Source organism: Lagopus muta (genome assembly GCF_023343835.1).
Source record: "Lagopus muta isolate bLagMut1 chromosome W unlocalized genomic scaffold, bLagMut1 primary SUPER_W_unloc_1, whole genome shotgun sequence".
Taxonomy (NCBI): domain Eukaryota; kingdom Metazoa; phylum Chordata; class Aves; order Galliformes; family Phasianidae; genus Lagopus; species Lagopus muta.
The window spans coordinates 216614-231732 of NW_026040168.1; the positions used below are offsets into that span (position 1 = coordinate 216614).

The 15119-nt window shown below is 52.7% G+C and overlaps 3 protein-coding genes across 4 annotated transcripts; all 3 read left to right on the forward strand.

Moving 5' to 3' along the window:
• Positions 1-1997: 1997 nt before the first annotated feature.
• On the forward strand, positions 1998-7261 carry LOC125687575 (adenosine 5'-monophosphoramidase HINT1-like). 2 transcript variants are annotated; one of them, XM_048932770.1, is made up of 3 exons: positions 1998-3962; positions 4956-5108; positions 5733-6011. In XM_048932770.1, the coding sequence occupies exons 1-3, from the start codon at positions 3763-3765 to the stop codon at positions 5752-5754; spliced, it is 375 nt and encodes a 124-aa protein (XP_048788727.1). In that variant the 5' UTR covers positions 1998-3762; the 3' UTR covers positions 5755-6011. The 2 variants fall into 2 exon arrangements, with proteins under 2 accessions (XP_048788727.1, XP_048788726.1); XM_048932769.1 differs by having other exon boundaries at positions 2046-3962; positions 4956-5061; positions 5895-7261.
• A 124-nt stretch (positions 7262-7385) lies between these two features.
• On the forward strand, positions 7386-9603 carry LOC125687584 (adenosine 5'-monophosphoramidase HINT1-like). Its single transcript, XM_048932782.1, has 3 exons — positions 7386-7607; positions 8597-8702; positions 9266-9603. The coding sequence occupies exons 1-3, from the start codon at positions 7483-7485 to the stop codon at positions 9425-9427; spliced, it is 393 nt and encodes a 130-aa protein (XP_048788739.1). The 5' UTR covers positions 7386-7482; the 3' UTR covers positions 9428-9603.
• A 1222-nt stretch (positions 9604-10825) lies between these two features.
• Positions 10826-13215, forward strand: LOC125687586 (adenosine 5'-monophosphoramidase HINT1-like). The gene is made up of 3 exons (XM_048932783.1): positions 10826-10950; positions 11940-12045; positions 12879-13215. Exons 1-3 carry the CDS (start codon positions 10826-10828, stop codon positions 13038-13040), a joined length of 393 nt encoding a protein of 130 aa, XP_048788740.1. The 3' UTR covers positions 13041-13215.
• The last annotated feature ends 1904 nt before the right edge of the window (positions 13216-15119 follow it).

Genomic DNA, 15119 nt, shown 5'->3' on the forward strand with positions numbered 1-15119 from the left:
AGCTTCCCAGCGCCCCCGTGTGGTGTGCGCGCGTGTGTAGAGGCGGGCGTATGACGCTGAAACGGCTTGGTGGCAGTCGCGGGCGCTTGCCGCGCGCGATATCTATCAGCCCTTTGGCGCTGCTAGTCGTGCTAGTTCCATTAGAATTAGTTGACCATTGGAATTAGTTGACCGTTTCCTACAGGTCGGTGGTATTCCCGTGTGCAAGGCGATAACCTTTGCGTCGATTTGGAAGTGTCTGACGTAGAGCCAGCCTCACTGCGCTAATCCAGAACGTTCTTTTGCCTGAGTACGCGGTGTTCTTGAGGACAGAGAGTTGGAAGTGTCTGACGTAGAGCCAGCCTCACCGCGCTAATCCAGAACGTTCTTTTGCCTGAGTACGCGGTGTTCTTGAGGACAGAGAGTCAACCCGGCCTCAGTCGGGATAACCCCAGGTTCTTAGTAAATGCCTTGGTCAAAAGTAGGATAGGAAGGCGATATTTGGCCATAACTGAAGGATGGTGAGCCACCGTTTGCCGCCTGAGTGGTTAAGCGGGGTCTTAATAAGAGAGTGAAATAAGCGCAAATGGAGGTGTTTTTCTTTGGATTTAAAATCGCTCCATGCTCGTAGCAGCAGGAGCCTGTGAAAATGTGTTTTGTGGATAGAAGGGAGAAGACTTTGCCAATCCAACGATCACTTAGGAAGAATCGCCGTGTTGTCTTGCGTTTGGGGTACGAGTTCAGTGGGGCGTAGCGATCTGCTTAAGCTATTGCCTTTCTCCGGAGCCAACCCCGTTTTAACCGTGTACTCTTCTTCCTCCAGTGCCTTGCGTTCCGTGATGTTTCAACGCAAGCTCCTATACTTTTTCCTAGCCGCTCGCGACAAGGCCGTTGTGAGGTTGTCCGAAGCAGAAGATTCTGGCGCACCTGTAAAGACCGTGGAAGCTTTCTGTACACCGAACGGTGCCTGTAAGTGGTGCGTAATTTAGTAGGCGCTGTCCCGTGGCCTGGTTTCCTCTTGATGTTGCAAAGAGGCACAGTAGGCTATTTGGGGTTTCCCAACACCGTAGTCTTTTGCCTCTAGCTTGTGACGGAGCTGAGCGTTTTGACTAAGGGTAGCGAGAGAAAGCGATGCTCATTTCTGGGTGCGTGCTTGTAGTGCAAAATGCCGTGCTGTTCGGAAGTATGGCCCGATGCCTGTTTTCACAGTTTCCCGACAGTGGTACTTGCTCAAATGCGGAGAAGAGGGCTTGGGGTTTTGAGCAGGTCGGAGACGAGGAAGGGGAAAGCTGTCTGAGGGGTGCTGGATGTTTCATTTTCAGCTATAGAAGTCAAGTTGGATGGCTTTTGCATGGGCTCGCAAAGCCTACATCCAGTTTTTCTTTTCTGCCAGAATGACTTAGGTTGCCCGAAGATATTATGGGAGGCTGGAACCCCGAGACAAATCTGGCTACTGGACCTGATTTGTAGTCCGTTACTGTCTAGCTGGGGGTGGGGAGGGGGTTAAAAAAAAGAAAACAAGGAAAAGAAACGATGGCAAGTTTCCATAGCTGCCCCTCCCGCCATTGTGCATAATCGGTCTTTGCAACTTTGCTTGAAATGTGTCAGTTGCAGAAAGGCAGTAATTTGAAGAGCAGCGCTTGAATGGCAAAGAAATAGTTCACCGCGTTCTGTGGATGGTTCTTTGCTCGCCTTCCTTCGCTTCCTGCCCTCTCCGCTCTTCTTTGTGTTGTAGCACGCTACGTTACGTAAAGTTATTTCCCCCTCCAGCTTCACAGGCGTTTGATGATTGTTGGCGAGAAGTGTGCTGCTAACCTGGGCCTGACCGATGGATTCCGGATGGCTGTGAGATACCCCCCTTCAGGCCCTTCCGTCTACCGCACGCGTCTCTGTATTCTGGGTGGCCGTCAGTTGGGCCAGCCTCCCGGGGAAGACGTTTGCACCGCAGGAGTTGCTGCACGCGTACGGATCGCCACCGAATGGATTTCACGTGTCGCCCGTCAGTCTAGCCTCCGTTGACATAGAATTGATTTTGGTGTGTGCCTGTATAGGGTAACCGATAGTTTTGAGCAGCATTTGCACAATAAAGATGGAGCTTGGGGATATCATCTCTGTCTCGCGTGTCTTACTGATGGAAATGGTCCTGCAAGTTAAAACGGTGGGTCTCCGTCTCCCAAAGATAATATAGGATGTGCCGTGTGTTTGAGGCCTTGCCGTCTTCCCCCAGCTTCCAAATGAAAGGGTGTGGGTTTTATCGCGTAACAGCAGCATCGACAAGCGGCAGGCGTAGAATTATAGAGGAATAAGGTTGGAAGAAAGCTTCCAGATATCATCTGTCATATGGCCCTGTCCCGAGGCCGAGCAAACTGTACCTGCATGATTTCTGTCCGGTGCTCGTCAGCCTGTTCTTAACCCATCTCGAAGCTTTGCCACTGCTTCCGCTTTCTTTCCAGTCACACATTTTGCGCTGTGGATAATTAATTTCTCCCACAGAAACTTTCCAAATTGGAAAAGACTTTGTGATTCTTTAGACCGTGTCAACAGTTTACAGGCTGGTTCGTCCCAGATCCATGAGTAGCAGGGCAGAGGGATCAGTGTATCCGCGCCTCCGGAAAAGAGAAACAGGGGACCCCAAAATAATTTAAAACACCTGCAATGATCTGAGGTGAAAAAAACTAATTTACTAAATACAGTGTCAGCAAAATCTAATCAGAGAGAAAGAGTGTGTCTAAAAGGTGGATAGGCCTCACCACAATGCTGCGGTAAGAAGCGCAGTCCATTTGAGCCAATGAAGAAAGGCATATCAAGAAGAGCAGATGGAGAAGCACAGGCGAAGAAGAGCAGGTGAAGAAGAGAGCATCAGGTGACCTTGCCAGGACATATATATCCTTGCTGAATGCAAAGCCCCCTGGGGAAATGTAGTTCTTCTCCTCCGGAAAAGCATCCGGAACTTGAGGATCAGCCATCAAACCACCAGTGCATTACATGATGTTATGGTGTGGAATGCTGATAACCAAAAATCATAAAACCATGACAGACAGCAATGTTGCGCTTCTGCTGTCTTTGATATTCGGCTGCCCTTCTGCATATTTCTTTTTTAATATGAACGGAACATTAAGAAAAAAAACAAAAAAAACCAAGGTAGTATTGTTCTGTAAATTAAAGGAGGGTTAGCTACAGGCACCATAAGGGTCGCATGGAATAAAGCAGGGAGATTCTCCTTGGCCCTCCTCTTGCTATTAATATGTTCATAAAAACTATGTTTTAATCGTCTCGAGCAATGGTGGCCACATTAAGGTCTCGCTGGGCTTTTGCCCGTCTAATTTTCTCCCTGCGTATTCTAGCAACATCCTTGCACTCTTCCCGAGTTGCCTGTCCCTTCCTGCGAAGATGGCACACTCCTGGCCTGCCCGGCGAATACGCGGTCGTTCGACGGGAGGGATCGGAACCAAAAAGCCCCCAGCGCGTTTGAGGAGGAGCAGATAAGGGCAATCCCTAATACCCGGGGCCTGTTCTGCAGGCCTCGTTTCCCCGCCGCAGGGGCGCCGCACTTAGAGGGCACAGCTTCCCTTCGCGGAGGCGCCCTCCCGCTCCCCCACGTCGCATCCCCGCGCGCCCGGAGGCGCGCGCAAAGTCCCTGAGCCCCGATAAGCACCGGGCCGACGGGAGCGGAGCCGCCAACAGGGCGGGGACAAGCGTAAAGGGCACGCGAGACAGCCAACCGAGGCGCTCGAACGGCCGGCGGCGCTCTGTCGACCCAATGAGCGCCGCCGAGAGGCGGGGATGGGCGGGACGGGGCGCGCCGAGCTGAGTCTAGCCGGTTCACGGCTGAGGGAGTATTGTAGCGATCGCGCCGTCATGGCCGTGGGCATCGTTATGTCGCCGGCCACCTGGCGTGGTGGTGCCGCACTCTTCGGAAAATTCTCTCGCCAGGAGTTCTCCGCCAACGTTATCCGCGAAGAGGAGCCGTTATGGACGAGGAGGTAGCCGCGGCTTTGCCGTGCGTTGTCCCATTCTTCCCTTGCTGTGCCTTCCTACCCTTCCCACACCCTTGCGCTCTCGCAGGCCCTCTGGAACGAGCGCCCGTTGCGGTGCCGGCGAGTGCGGCGGGGCGAGCGGCGACGTTGCCGCGGGGCGGGCGGACGGGTCTTTCTGGCCGCTGATGCTCGCTACTGCCGCGCCTCCTCTAAAACCCGGCGCTCCTTCGGTGCCACGGGGCTGCCGTGGCGCGTACTGGCTTGCTGGTGCCGCCTGGCTCGCCTAGCTTCCCAGCGCCCCCGTGTGGTGTGCGCGCGTGTGTAGAGGCGGGCGTATGACGCTGAAACGGCTTGGTGGCAGTCGCGGGCGCTTGCCGCGCGCGTTATCTATCAGCCCTTTGGCGCTGCTAGTCGTGCTAGTTCCATTAGAATTAGTTGACCATTGGAATTAGTTGACCGTTTCCTACAGGTCGGTGGTATTCCCGTGTGCAAGGCGATAACCTTTGCGTCGATTTGGAAGTGTCTGACTTAGAGCCAGCCTCACCGCGCTAATCCGGAACGTTCTTTTGCCTGAGTACGCGGTGTTCTTGAGGACAGAGAGTCAACCCGGCCTCAGTCGGGATAACCCCAGGTTCTTAGTAAATGCCTTGGTCAAAAGTAGGATAGGAAGGCGATATTTGGCCATAACTGAAGGATGGTGAGCCACCGTTTGCCACCTGAGTGGTTAAGCGGGGTCTTAATAAGAGAGTGAAATAAGCGCAAATGGAGGTGTTTTTCTTTGGATTTAAAATCGCTCCATGCTCGTAGCAGCAGGAGCCTGTGAAAATGTGTTTTGTGGATAGAAGGGAGAGGACTTTGCCAATTCAAAGATCACTTAGGAAGAATCGCCGTGTTGTCTTGCGTTTGGGGTACGAGTTCAGTGGGGCGTAGCGATCTGCTTAAGCTATTGCCTTTCTCCGGAGTCAACCCCGTTTTAACCGTGTACTCTTCTTCCTCCAGTGCCTTGCGTTCCGTGATGTTTCAACGCAAGCTCCTATGCTTTTTCCTAGCCGCTCGCGACAAGGCCGTTGTGAGGTTGTCCGAAGCAGAAGATTCTGGCACATCTGTGAGTACCGTGGAAGCTTTCTGTACACCGAACGGTGCCTGTAAGTGGTACGTAATTTAGTAGGCGCTGTCTCGTGGCCTGGTTTCCTCTTGATGTTGCAAAGAGGCACAGTAGGCTATTTGGGGTTTCCCAACACCGTAGTCTTTTGCCTCTAGCTTGTGACGGAGCTGAGCGTTTTGACTAAGGGTTGCGAGAGAAAGCGATGCTCATTTCTGGGTGCGTGCTTGTAGTGCAAAATGCAGTGCTGTTTGGAAGTATGGCCCGATGCCTGTTTTCAGGGTTTCCCGACAGTGGTACTTGCTCAAATGCGGAGAAGAGGGCTTGGGGTTTTGAGCAGGTCGGAGGCGAGGAAGGGGAAAGCTGTCTGAGGGGTGCTGGATGTTTCATTTTCAGCTATAGAAGTAAAGTTGGATGGCTTTTGTGTGGGCTCGCAAAGCCTACATCGAGTTTTTCTTTTCTGCCAGAATGACTTACGTTGCCCGAAGATATAATGGGAGGCTGGAACCCCGAGACAAATCTGGCTACTGTGCCTGATTTGTAGTCCGTTACTGTCTAGCTGGGGGTGGGGAGGTAGTTAAAGAAAGAAGAGAAGAAAGATGGCAAGTTCCCATAGCTGCCCCTTCCCCCATTGTGCATAATTGGTCTTTGCAACTTTGCTTGAAATGTGTCAGTTGCAGAAAGGCGGTAATTTGAAGAGCAGCGCTTGAATGGCGAAGAACTAGTTCACCGCGTTCTGTGGATGGTTCTTTGCTCGCCTTCCTTCGCTTCCTGCCCTCTCCGCTCTTCTTTGTGTTGTAGCACGCTACGTTACGTAAAGTTATTTCCCCCTCCAGCTTCACAGGCGTTTGATGATTGTTGGCGAGAAGTGTGCTGCTAACCTGGGCCTGACCGATGGATTCCGGATGGCTGTGAGATACCCCCCTTCAGGCCCTTCCGTCTACCGCACGCGTCTCTGTATTCTGGGTGGCCGTCAGTTGGGCCTGCCTCCCGGCTAAGATGTTTGCACCGCAGGAGTTGCTGCACTCGTACGGATCGCCACCGAACGGGCAACATGTGAAATCCGTCAGTCTAGCCACCGTTGACATAGAATTGATTTTGGTGGGTGCCTGTGGAGTGTAATGAAAAGATCTGAGCAGCATTTGCCCAATAAAGATGGAACTTGGGGATATCATCTCTGTCTCGCGTGTCTTACTGATGGAAATGGTCCTGCAAGTTAAAACGGTGGGTCTCCGTCTCCCAAAGATAATATAGGATGTGCTGTGTGTTTGAGGCCTTGTCATCTTCCCCCAGCTTCCAAATGAACGGGCGTGGGTTTTATAGCGTAACAGCAGCATCGACAAGCGGCAGGCGTAGAATTATAGAGTAATAAGGTTGGAAGCAAGCTTCCAGATATCATCTGTCGTATGGCCCTGTCCCGAGGCCGAGTAAATTGTGCCTGACTCATTTCCGTCCTGTGCTCTTCAGCCTGTTCTTCATCTATTTCAAAGTTTTGCCACTACTTCTGCTTTCTTTTCAGTCACGGATTTTGTGATGTGGAGAATTCATTTCTTTTGTAGAAACTTTCCCAAATTGAGAAGATTTTTTGATCGTTAATACAGCAGTTGTTGCGCTTCTGCTGTCTTTGATATTAGGTTTCCTTTCTCTGTTTTTCTTTTTCAATATGAACAAAACATTCAAAGAAGAAAACAACAGCATAGTATTTTTCTGTAACTAGAAGGAGGAATAGCTACAGATAACGGAAGGCTCACATCGAAGAAGAGAATAGAAATCATCCTTGGCTTTCCTCTTGCTATTGATATGTTCGTAAAAACAATGTTTTAATCGTCCCTAACAATGGTGGCCACATGAAGGTCTCGCTGGGCTTTTGCCCGTCTAATTTTCTCCCTGCGTATTCTAGCAACATCCTTGCACTTCCGGAGTTGCCTGTCCCTTCTTGCGAAGATGGCACACTCCTGGCCTGCCCGGCCAATACGCGGTCATTCGACGGGAGGGATCGGCACCAAAAAGCCCACAGCGCGTTTGAGGAGGAGCCGATAAGGGCAATCCCTAATACCCGGGGCCTGTTCTGCAGGCCTCGTTTCCACGCCGCAGGGGCGCCGAACTTAGAGGGCACAGCTTCCCTTCGCGGAGGCGCCCTCCCGCTCCCCCACGTCGCATCCCCGCGCGCCCGGAGGCGCGCGCAAAATCCCTGAGCCCCGATAAGCACCGGGCCGACGGGAGCGGAGCCGCCAACAGGGCGGGGACAAGCGTAAAGGGCACGCGAGACAGCCAACCGAGGCGCTCGAACGGCCGGCGGCGCTCCGTCGGCCCAATGAGCGCCGCCGAGGGCCGGGCCGGGCCTTGCCTTGGCTTGCCTTGTCAAGCCGAGCCGAGAGGGGGAGGTTCGCGGCTGAGGGAGTGTTGTAGCGAGCACGCGCCATCATGGACTGCGGTATCGTCAGGTCACGGGCCGCTTGGCGCGGTGGCGCCGCTCTCTTCGGAAAATTCTCCCGCCAGGAGTTCTCCGCCATCGTTATCCGCGAGGATGAGCCGTTGTGGACGAGGAGGTAGCCGCGGCTTTGCCGTGCGTTGTGCGATTCTTCCCTTCCTGTGCCTTCCAACCCCTCCCCCACCATAGCGCTCTCGCAGGCCCTCTGGAACGAGCGCCCGTTGCGGTGCCGGCGAGTGCGGCGGGGCGAGCGGCGACGTTGCCGCGGGGCGGGCGGACGGGTCTTTCTGGCCGCTGATGCTCGCTACTGCCGCGCCTCCTCTAAAACCCGGCGCTCCTTCGGTGCCACGGGGCTGCCGTGGCGCGTACTGGCTTGCTGGTGCCGCCTGGCTCGCCTAGCTTCCCAGCGCCCCCGTGTGGTGTGCGCGCGTGTGTAGAGGCGGGCGTGTGACGCTGAAGCGCTTGGTGGCAGTCGCGGGCGCTTGCCGCGCGCGATATCTATCAGCCCTTTGGCGCTGCTAGTCGTGCTAGTTCCATTAGAATTAGTTGACCATTGGAATTAGTTGACCGTTTCCTACAGGTCGGTGGTATTCCCGTGTGCAAGGCGATAACCTTTGCGTCGATTTGGCAGTGTCTGACTTAGAGCCAGCCTCACCGCGCTAATCCAGAACGTTCTTTTGCCTGAGTACGCGGTGTTCTTGAGGACAGAGAGTCAACCCGGCCTCAGTCGGGATAACCCCAGGTTCTTAGTAAATGCCTTGGTCAAAAGTAGGATAGGAAGGCGATATTTGGCCATAACTGAAGGATGGTGAGCCACCGTTTGCCGCCTGAGTGGTTAAGTGGGGTCTTAATAAGAGAGTGAAATAAGCGCAAATGGAGGTGGTTTGGTTTGGGTTTAAAATCGCTCCGTGCTCGTAGCAGCAGGAGCCTGTGAAAACGTGTTTTGTGGATAGAAGGGAGAGGACTTTGCCAATTCAAAGATCACTTAGGAAGAATCGCCGTGTTGTCTTGCGTTTGGGGTCCGAGTTCAGTGGGGCGTTGCAATCTGCTTAAGCTATTGCCTTTCTCCGGAGCCAACCCCGTTTTAACCGTGTACTCTTCCTCCAGTGCCTTGCGTTCCATGATTTTTCCCCGCAAGGTCCTTCGCTTTTTCCTAGCCGCTTGCGAGAAGGCCGGTGTCAGGTTATCCGAAGCAGAAGATTCTGGTGCACGTGTAAGTACCGTGGAAGCTTTCTGTACACTGAACGGTGCCTGTAAGTGGTATGTAATTTAGTAGGCGCTGTCCCATGGCCTCGTTTCCTTTTGATGTTGCAAAGAGGCACAGTAGGCTATTTGGGATTTCCCGACACCGTAGTCTTTTGCCTCTAGCTTGTGACGGAGCTGAGCGTTTTGACTAAGGGTAGCGAGAGAAAGCGATGCTCATTTCTGGGTGCGTGCTTGTAGTGCAAAATGCAGTGCTGTTCGGAAGTATGGCCCGATGCCTGTTTTCACGGTTTCCCGACAGTGGTACTTGCTCAAATGCGGAGAAGAGGGCTTGGGGTTTTGAGCAGGTTGGAGACGAGGAAGGGGAAAGCTGTCTGAGGGGTGATGGATGTTTCATTTTCAGCTATAGAAGTCAAGTTGGATGGCTTTTGCGTGGGCTCGCAAAGCCTACGTCGAGTTTTTCTTTTCTGCCAGAATGACTTAGGTTGCCTGAAGATATTATGAGGCTTTCTGCCTTGTCCGCTCTTTTGTGTTGCAGCCTGCTTCGGTACATAATGTTATTTCCTCCTCCAGCTTCACAGGCGCTTGATGATTGTTGGCCAGAAGTGTGCTGCTAACCTGGGCCTGACCGATGGATTCCGGATGGCTGTGAGATACCCCCCCTCAGGCCCTTCCGACTACTGCACGCATCTCTGTATTCTGGGTGGCTGTCAGTTGGGCCAGCCTCCCGGCTAAGATGTTTGCACCGCAGGAGTTGCTGCACTCGTACGGATCGCCACCGAACGGTCAACATGTGAAATCCGTCAGTCTAGCCACCGTTGACATAGAATTGATTTTGGTGGGTGCCTGTGGAGTGTAATGAAAAGATCTGAGCAGCATTTGCACAATAAAGATGGAGCTTGGGGATATCATCTCTGTCTCGCTTGTCTTACTGATGGAAATGGTCCTGCAAGTTAAAACGGTGGGTCTCCATCTCCCAAAGATAATATACGATGTGCCGTGTGTTTGAGGCCTTGCCGTCTTCCCCCAGCTTCCAAATGAAAGGGCGTGGGTTTTATCGCGTAACAGCAGCATCGACAAGCGGCAGGCGTAGAATTATAGAGGAATAAGGTTGGAAGAAAGCTTCCAGATATCATCTGTCGTATGGCCCTGTCCCGAGGCCGAGCAAACGCTACCTGCATGATTTCTGTCCGGTGCTCATCAGCCTGTTCTTAACCCATCTCGAAGCTTTGCCGCTGCTTCCGCTTTCTTTTCAGTCGTGGATTTTGTGATGTGGAGAATTCATTTCTCTCGAAGATAATTTACCAAATGGAAACGATTTTTTGATCTTTAAGACGGCAGTTGTTGCGCTTGTACTGTCTTTCATATTCGCCTTCCCTTCTCCATTTTTCATTTTTCAGTATGAACAAAACGTTTAAAAAAGAAAACAACTGCATACTATTTGTCCGTAACTAGAATGAGGGGTAGTTGCAAATATCAGAAGGCTCGCGTCGAATAAAAGAAGGGAGATCATCCTTGGCTGTCCTCTTGCTATTAATATTTTTTGTAAGAACAATGGTTTTATCATCTCGAACAACGGTGGCCACATTAAGGTCTCGCTGGGCTTTTTCCCGTTTAATTTTCACCCTGCGTATCCTAGCAACATCCTTGTACTCTTCCCGAGTTGCCTGTCCCTTGTTGCAAAGATGGACACGGTCATTTGACGGGAGGGATCGGCACCAAAAAGCCCCCAGCGCGTTTGAGGAGGAGCCGATAAGAGCAATCCCTAATACCCGGGGCCTGTTCTGCAGGCCTCGTTTGGCCGCCGCAGGGGCGCCGAACTTAGAGGGCATAGCATCCCTTCGCGGAGGGGCTGTTCCGCAAGGTCGCATCCCTACTCGTCACGATGCGCGCGAAGTCCCTGAGCCCCGATAAGCACGGGACTGACGGGAGCGGAGCCTCCAACAGGGCGGGGACAAGCGTAAAGGGCACTCGAGACAGCCAACCGAGGCGCTCGAACAGCCGGCGGCGCTCCGTCGACCCAATGAGCGCTGCCGAGGGCCGGCCCGGGCCTTGCCTTGGCTTGCCTTGTAAAGCCGAGCCGAGAGGGGGAGGTTCGCGGCTGAGGGAGTGTTGTAGCGAGCGAGCGCCATCATGGACTGCGGTATCGTCAGATCACGGGCCGCTTGGCGCGGTGGCGCCGCTCTCTTCGGAAAATTCTCCCGCCAGGAGTTCTCCGCCAACGTTATCCGCGAGGATGAGCCGTTGTGGACGAGGAGGTAGCCGCGGCTTTGCTCTGCATTGTGCGATTCTTCCTTTGCCCTTCCTACCTACCCCTCCACAACCCTAGAGCTCTCGTAGACCCTGTAGAACGAGCGCCCGTTGCGTTGCCGGCGAGTGCGGCGGGGCGAGCGGCGACGTTGCCGCGGGGCGGGCGGACGGGCCTTTCTGGCCGCTGATGCTCGCTTCTGCCGCGCCTCCTCTAAAACCCCGCGATCCTTCGGTGCTACGGGGCTGCCGTGGGGCGTACTGGCTTGCTGGTGCCGCCTGGTTCGCCTAGCTTCCCAGCGCCCCCGTGTGGTGTGCGCGCGTGTGTAGAGGCGGGCGTGTGACGCTGAAGCGCTTGGTGGCAGTCGCGGGCGCTTGCCGTGCGCGATATCTATCAGCCCTTTGGCGCTGCTAGTCGTGCTAGTTCCATTAGAATTAGTTGACCATTGGGATTAGTTGACCGTTTCCTACAGGTCGGTGGTATTCCCGTGTGCAAGGCGATAACCTTTGCGTCGATTTGGAAGTGTCTGACGTAGAGCCAGCCTCACTGCGCTAATCCAGAACGTTCTTTCGCCTCGGTACGCGGTGTTCTTGAGGACAGAGAGTCAACCCGGCCTCAGTTGGGATAACCCCAGGTTCTTAGTAAATGCCTTGGTCAAAAGTAGGATAGGAAGGCGATATTTGGCCATAACTGAAGGGTGGTGAGCCACCGTTTGCCGCCTGAGTGGTTAAGTGGGGTCTTAATAAGAGAGTGAAATAAGCGCAAATGGAGGTGGTTTGGTTTGGGTTTAAAATCGCTCCGTGCTCGTAGCAGCAGGAGCCTATGAAAATGTGTTTTGTGGATAGAAGGGAGAGGACTTTGCCAATTCAAAGATCACTTAGGAAGAATCGCCGTGTTGTCTTGCGTTTGGGGTCCGAGTTCAGTGGGGCGTTGCGATCTGCTTAAGCTATTGCCTTTCTCCGGAGCCAACCCCGTTTTAACCGTGTACTCTTCCTCCAGTGCCTTGCGTTCCATGATTTTTCCCCGCAAGGTCCTTCGCTTTTTCCTAGCCGCTTGCGAGAAGGCCGTTGTCAGGTTATCCGAAGCAGAAGATTCTGGTGCACGTGTAAGTACCGTGGAAGCTTTCTGTACACCGAACGGTGCCTGTAAGTGGTATGTAATTTAGTAGGCGCTGTCCCATGGCCTCGTTTCCTTTTGATGTTGCAAAGAGGCACAGTAGGCTATTTGGGATTTCCCGACACCGTAGTCTTTTGCCTCTAGCTTGTGACGGAGCTGAGCGTTTTGACTAAGGGTAGCGAGAGAAAGCGATGCTCATTTCTGGGTGCGTGCTTGTAGTGCAAAATGCAGTGCTGTTTGGAAGTATGGCCCGATGCCTGTTTTCACGGTTTCCCGACAGTGGTACTTGCTCAAATGCGGAGAAGAGGGCTTGGGATTTTGAGCAGGTTGGAGACGAGGAAGGGGAAAGCTGTCTGAGGGGTGCTGGATGTTTCATTTTCAGCTATAGAAGTCAAGTTGGATGGCTTTTGCGTGGGCTCTCAAAGCCTACCTTGATTTTATTTTTAATTCCAGAAAGACATGCGTTGCCTGAGGATATATTGGGGGGCTGGAACCCCGAGACAAATCTGGCTACTGTGCCCGATTTGTAGTCTGTTACTGTCTTGCTGGGTACAGGGAGGGGGTTAAAGAAAAAGGATAAGAAAGATCGCAAGTTCCCATAGCTGCTTCTCCCCCCATTGTGCATAATTGGTCTTTGTAACTTTGCTTGGAATGTGTCAGTTGCAGAAAGGCAGTAATTTGAAGAGCAGCGCTTGAATGGCGAAGAACTAGTTCACCGCGTTCTGTGGATGGTTCTTTGCTCGCCTTCCTTCTCTTCCTGCCCTCTCCGCTCTTCTTTGTGTTGTAGCACGCTACGTTACGTAACGTTATTTCCCCCTCCAGCTTCACAGGCGTTTGATGATTGTTGGCGAGAAGTGTGCTGCTAACCTGGGCCTGACCGATGGATTCCGGATGGCTGTGAGATACCCACCCTCAGGCCCTTCCGACTACCGCACGCGTCTCTGTATTCTGGGTGGCCGTCAGTTGGGCCAGCCTCCCGGCTAAGATGTTTGCACCGCAGGAGTTGCTGCATGCGTACGGATCGCCACCGAATGGATTTCACATGTCGCCCATCATTCTAGCCTCCGTTGACATAGAATTGTTCTGGTGGGTGCCTGTGGAGGGTAACCAATAGTTTTGAGCAGAATTTGCACAATAAAGATGGAGCTTGGGGATATCATCTCTGTCTCGCGTGTCTTACTGATGGAAATGGTCCTGCAAGTTAAAACGGTGGGTCTCCATCTCCCAAAGATAATATAGGATGTGCCGTGTGTTTGAGGCCTTGCCGTCTTCCCCCAGCTTCCAAATGAAAGGGTGTGGGTTTTATCGCGTAACAGCAGCATCGACAAGCGGCAGGCGTAGAATTATAGAGTAATAAGGTTGGAAGAAAGCTTCCAGATATCATCTGTCGTGTGGCCCTGTCCCGAGGCTGAACAAACGCTTCGTGAATCATTTCTGTCCTGTGCTTGTCACCCTGTTCTTCATCTATCTCAGAGTTTTGCCACCGCTTCTGCTTTCTTTTCAGTTGCAGATTTTGTGGAGTGGAGAATTAATTTCTCTTGCAGAAACTTTCCCAAATGGAGAAGATTTTTTGATTGTTAAGATGGAAATTGTTGTGCTTCTGCTGTCTTTTATATTTCGCTGCCTTTCTCTATTTCTCTTTTTTAATTAGAACAAAAAATTAGAAAAAGAAACAAAAACTAAAAGGTAGTATTGTTCCCTAACTTGTAGGACGGTTAGCTACAGGCACTGTAAGTCTCGTATCAAATAACAGAAGGGAAATCACACAGAATCACAGAATCACAGAATCACCCGGGTTGGAAGGGACCCCAAGGATCATGTAGTTCCAACCCCCCTGCCTAGCAGGGCCACCAAACATACACATTCAGATCAGGTTGCCCAGGACCCCATCCAACCTGGCCTTGAACACGTCCAAGGACGGGGCATCCACATCCTCCCTGGGCAGCCCGTTCCAGGGCCTAACCACTCTCCTTGTGAAGAACTTCCCCCTAACATCCAACCTAAATCTTCCCTCCTTCAACTTGGATCCATTTCCCCTAGTCCTGCTGTTGTCAGCCCTTTTGAAGAGTTTACTCCCCTCCTGGGTGTAGGTTCCCTTCAGGTATTGATAGGCTGCAATGAGGTCACCCCGCAGCCTTCTCTTCTCCAGGCTGAACAAGCCCAACTCCCTCAGCCTGTCCTCATAGGGGAGGTGCTCCAGACACCTGATCATCTTAGTCGCCCTCCTCTGGACCCTTTCCAAAATCTCAATGTCTTTCTTGTACTGAGGGCTCCACACCTGGACACAGTACTCCAGGTGGGGCCTCACAAGAGCCAAGTAGAGAGGGACAATCACCTCCCTGTCCCTGCTGGCCACCCCTCTCCTGATGGAGCCCAGGATCCCATTTGCCTTTCGAGCTGCCAGAGCGCACTGCTGGCTCATATTCAGTCTCTCGTCCATCAGGACCCCCAGGTCCTTCTCTGCCGAGCTGCTCTCAAGGACCGCTCCTCCCAGCCTGTACAGGTGCCTGGGGTTCTTCCGGCCCAAATGCAAAACCTTGCACTTTGCCGTGTTGAACCTCATTAGGTTCACCCGAGCCCAGCCCTCCAGCCTGTCGAGGTCCCTCTGAATGGCATCCCTTCCTTCCACCGTATCAACCGCACCACTCAGCTTGGTGTCGTCAGCAAACTTGCTGAGGGTGCACTCAATTCCGTCATCGATGTCATTAATAAAGATGTTAAAGAGCACCGGTCCCAAGACAGACCCTTGGGGGACACTACTTGTTACCGGCCTCCACCTGGACATAGAGCCATTGACCACCACCCTCTGTCTGCGGCCTTTCAACCAATTGCTTATCCATCGGGTTGTCCACCCATCAAATCCACTTCCCTCCAATTTGGAGATGAGGATGTGGTGGGGGACCATGTCAAAGGCCTTGCTCAGGTCCAGGTAAATGACATTGGTCGCCTTCCCTTCGTCTACCAATCATCCTTGGCTTTCCTCTTGCTTTTACTATGTTTGTAAAAACAATGTTTTAATTGTCTCGAGCAACGGTGGCCACATTAAGGTCTCGCTGGGCTTTT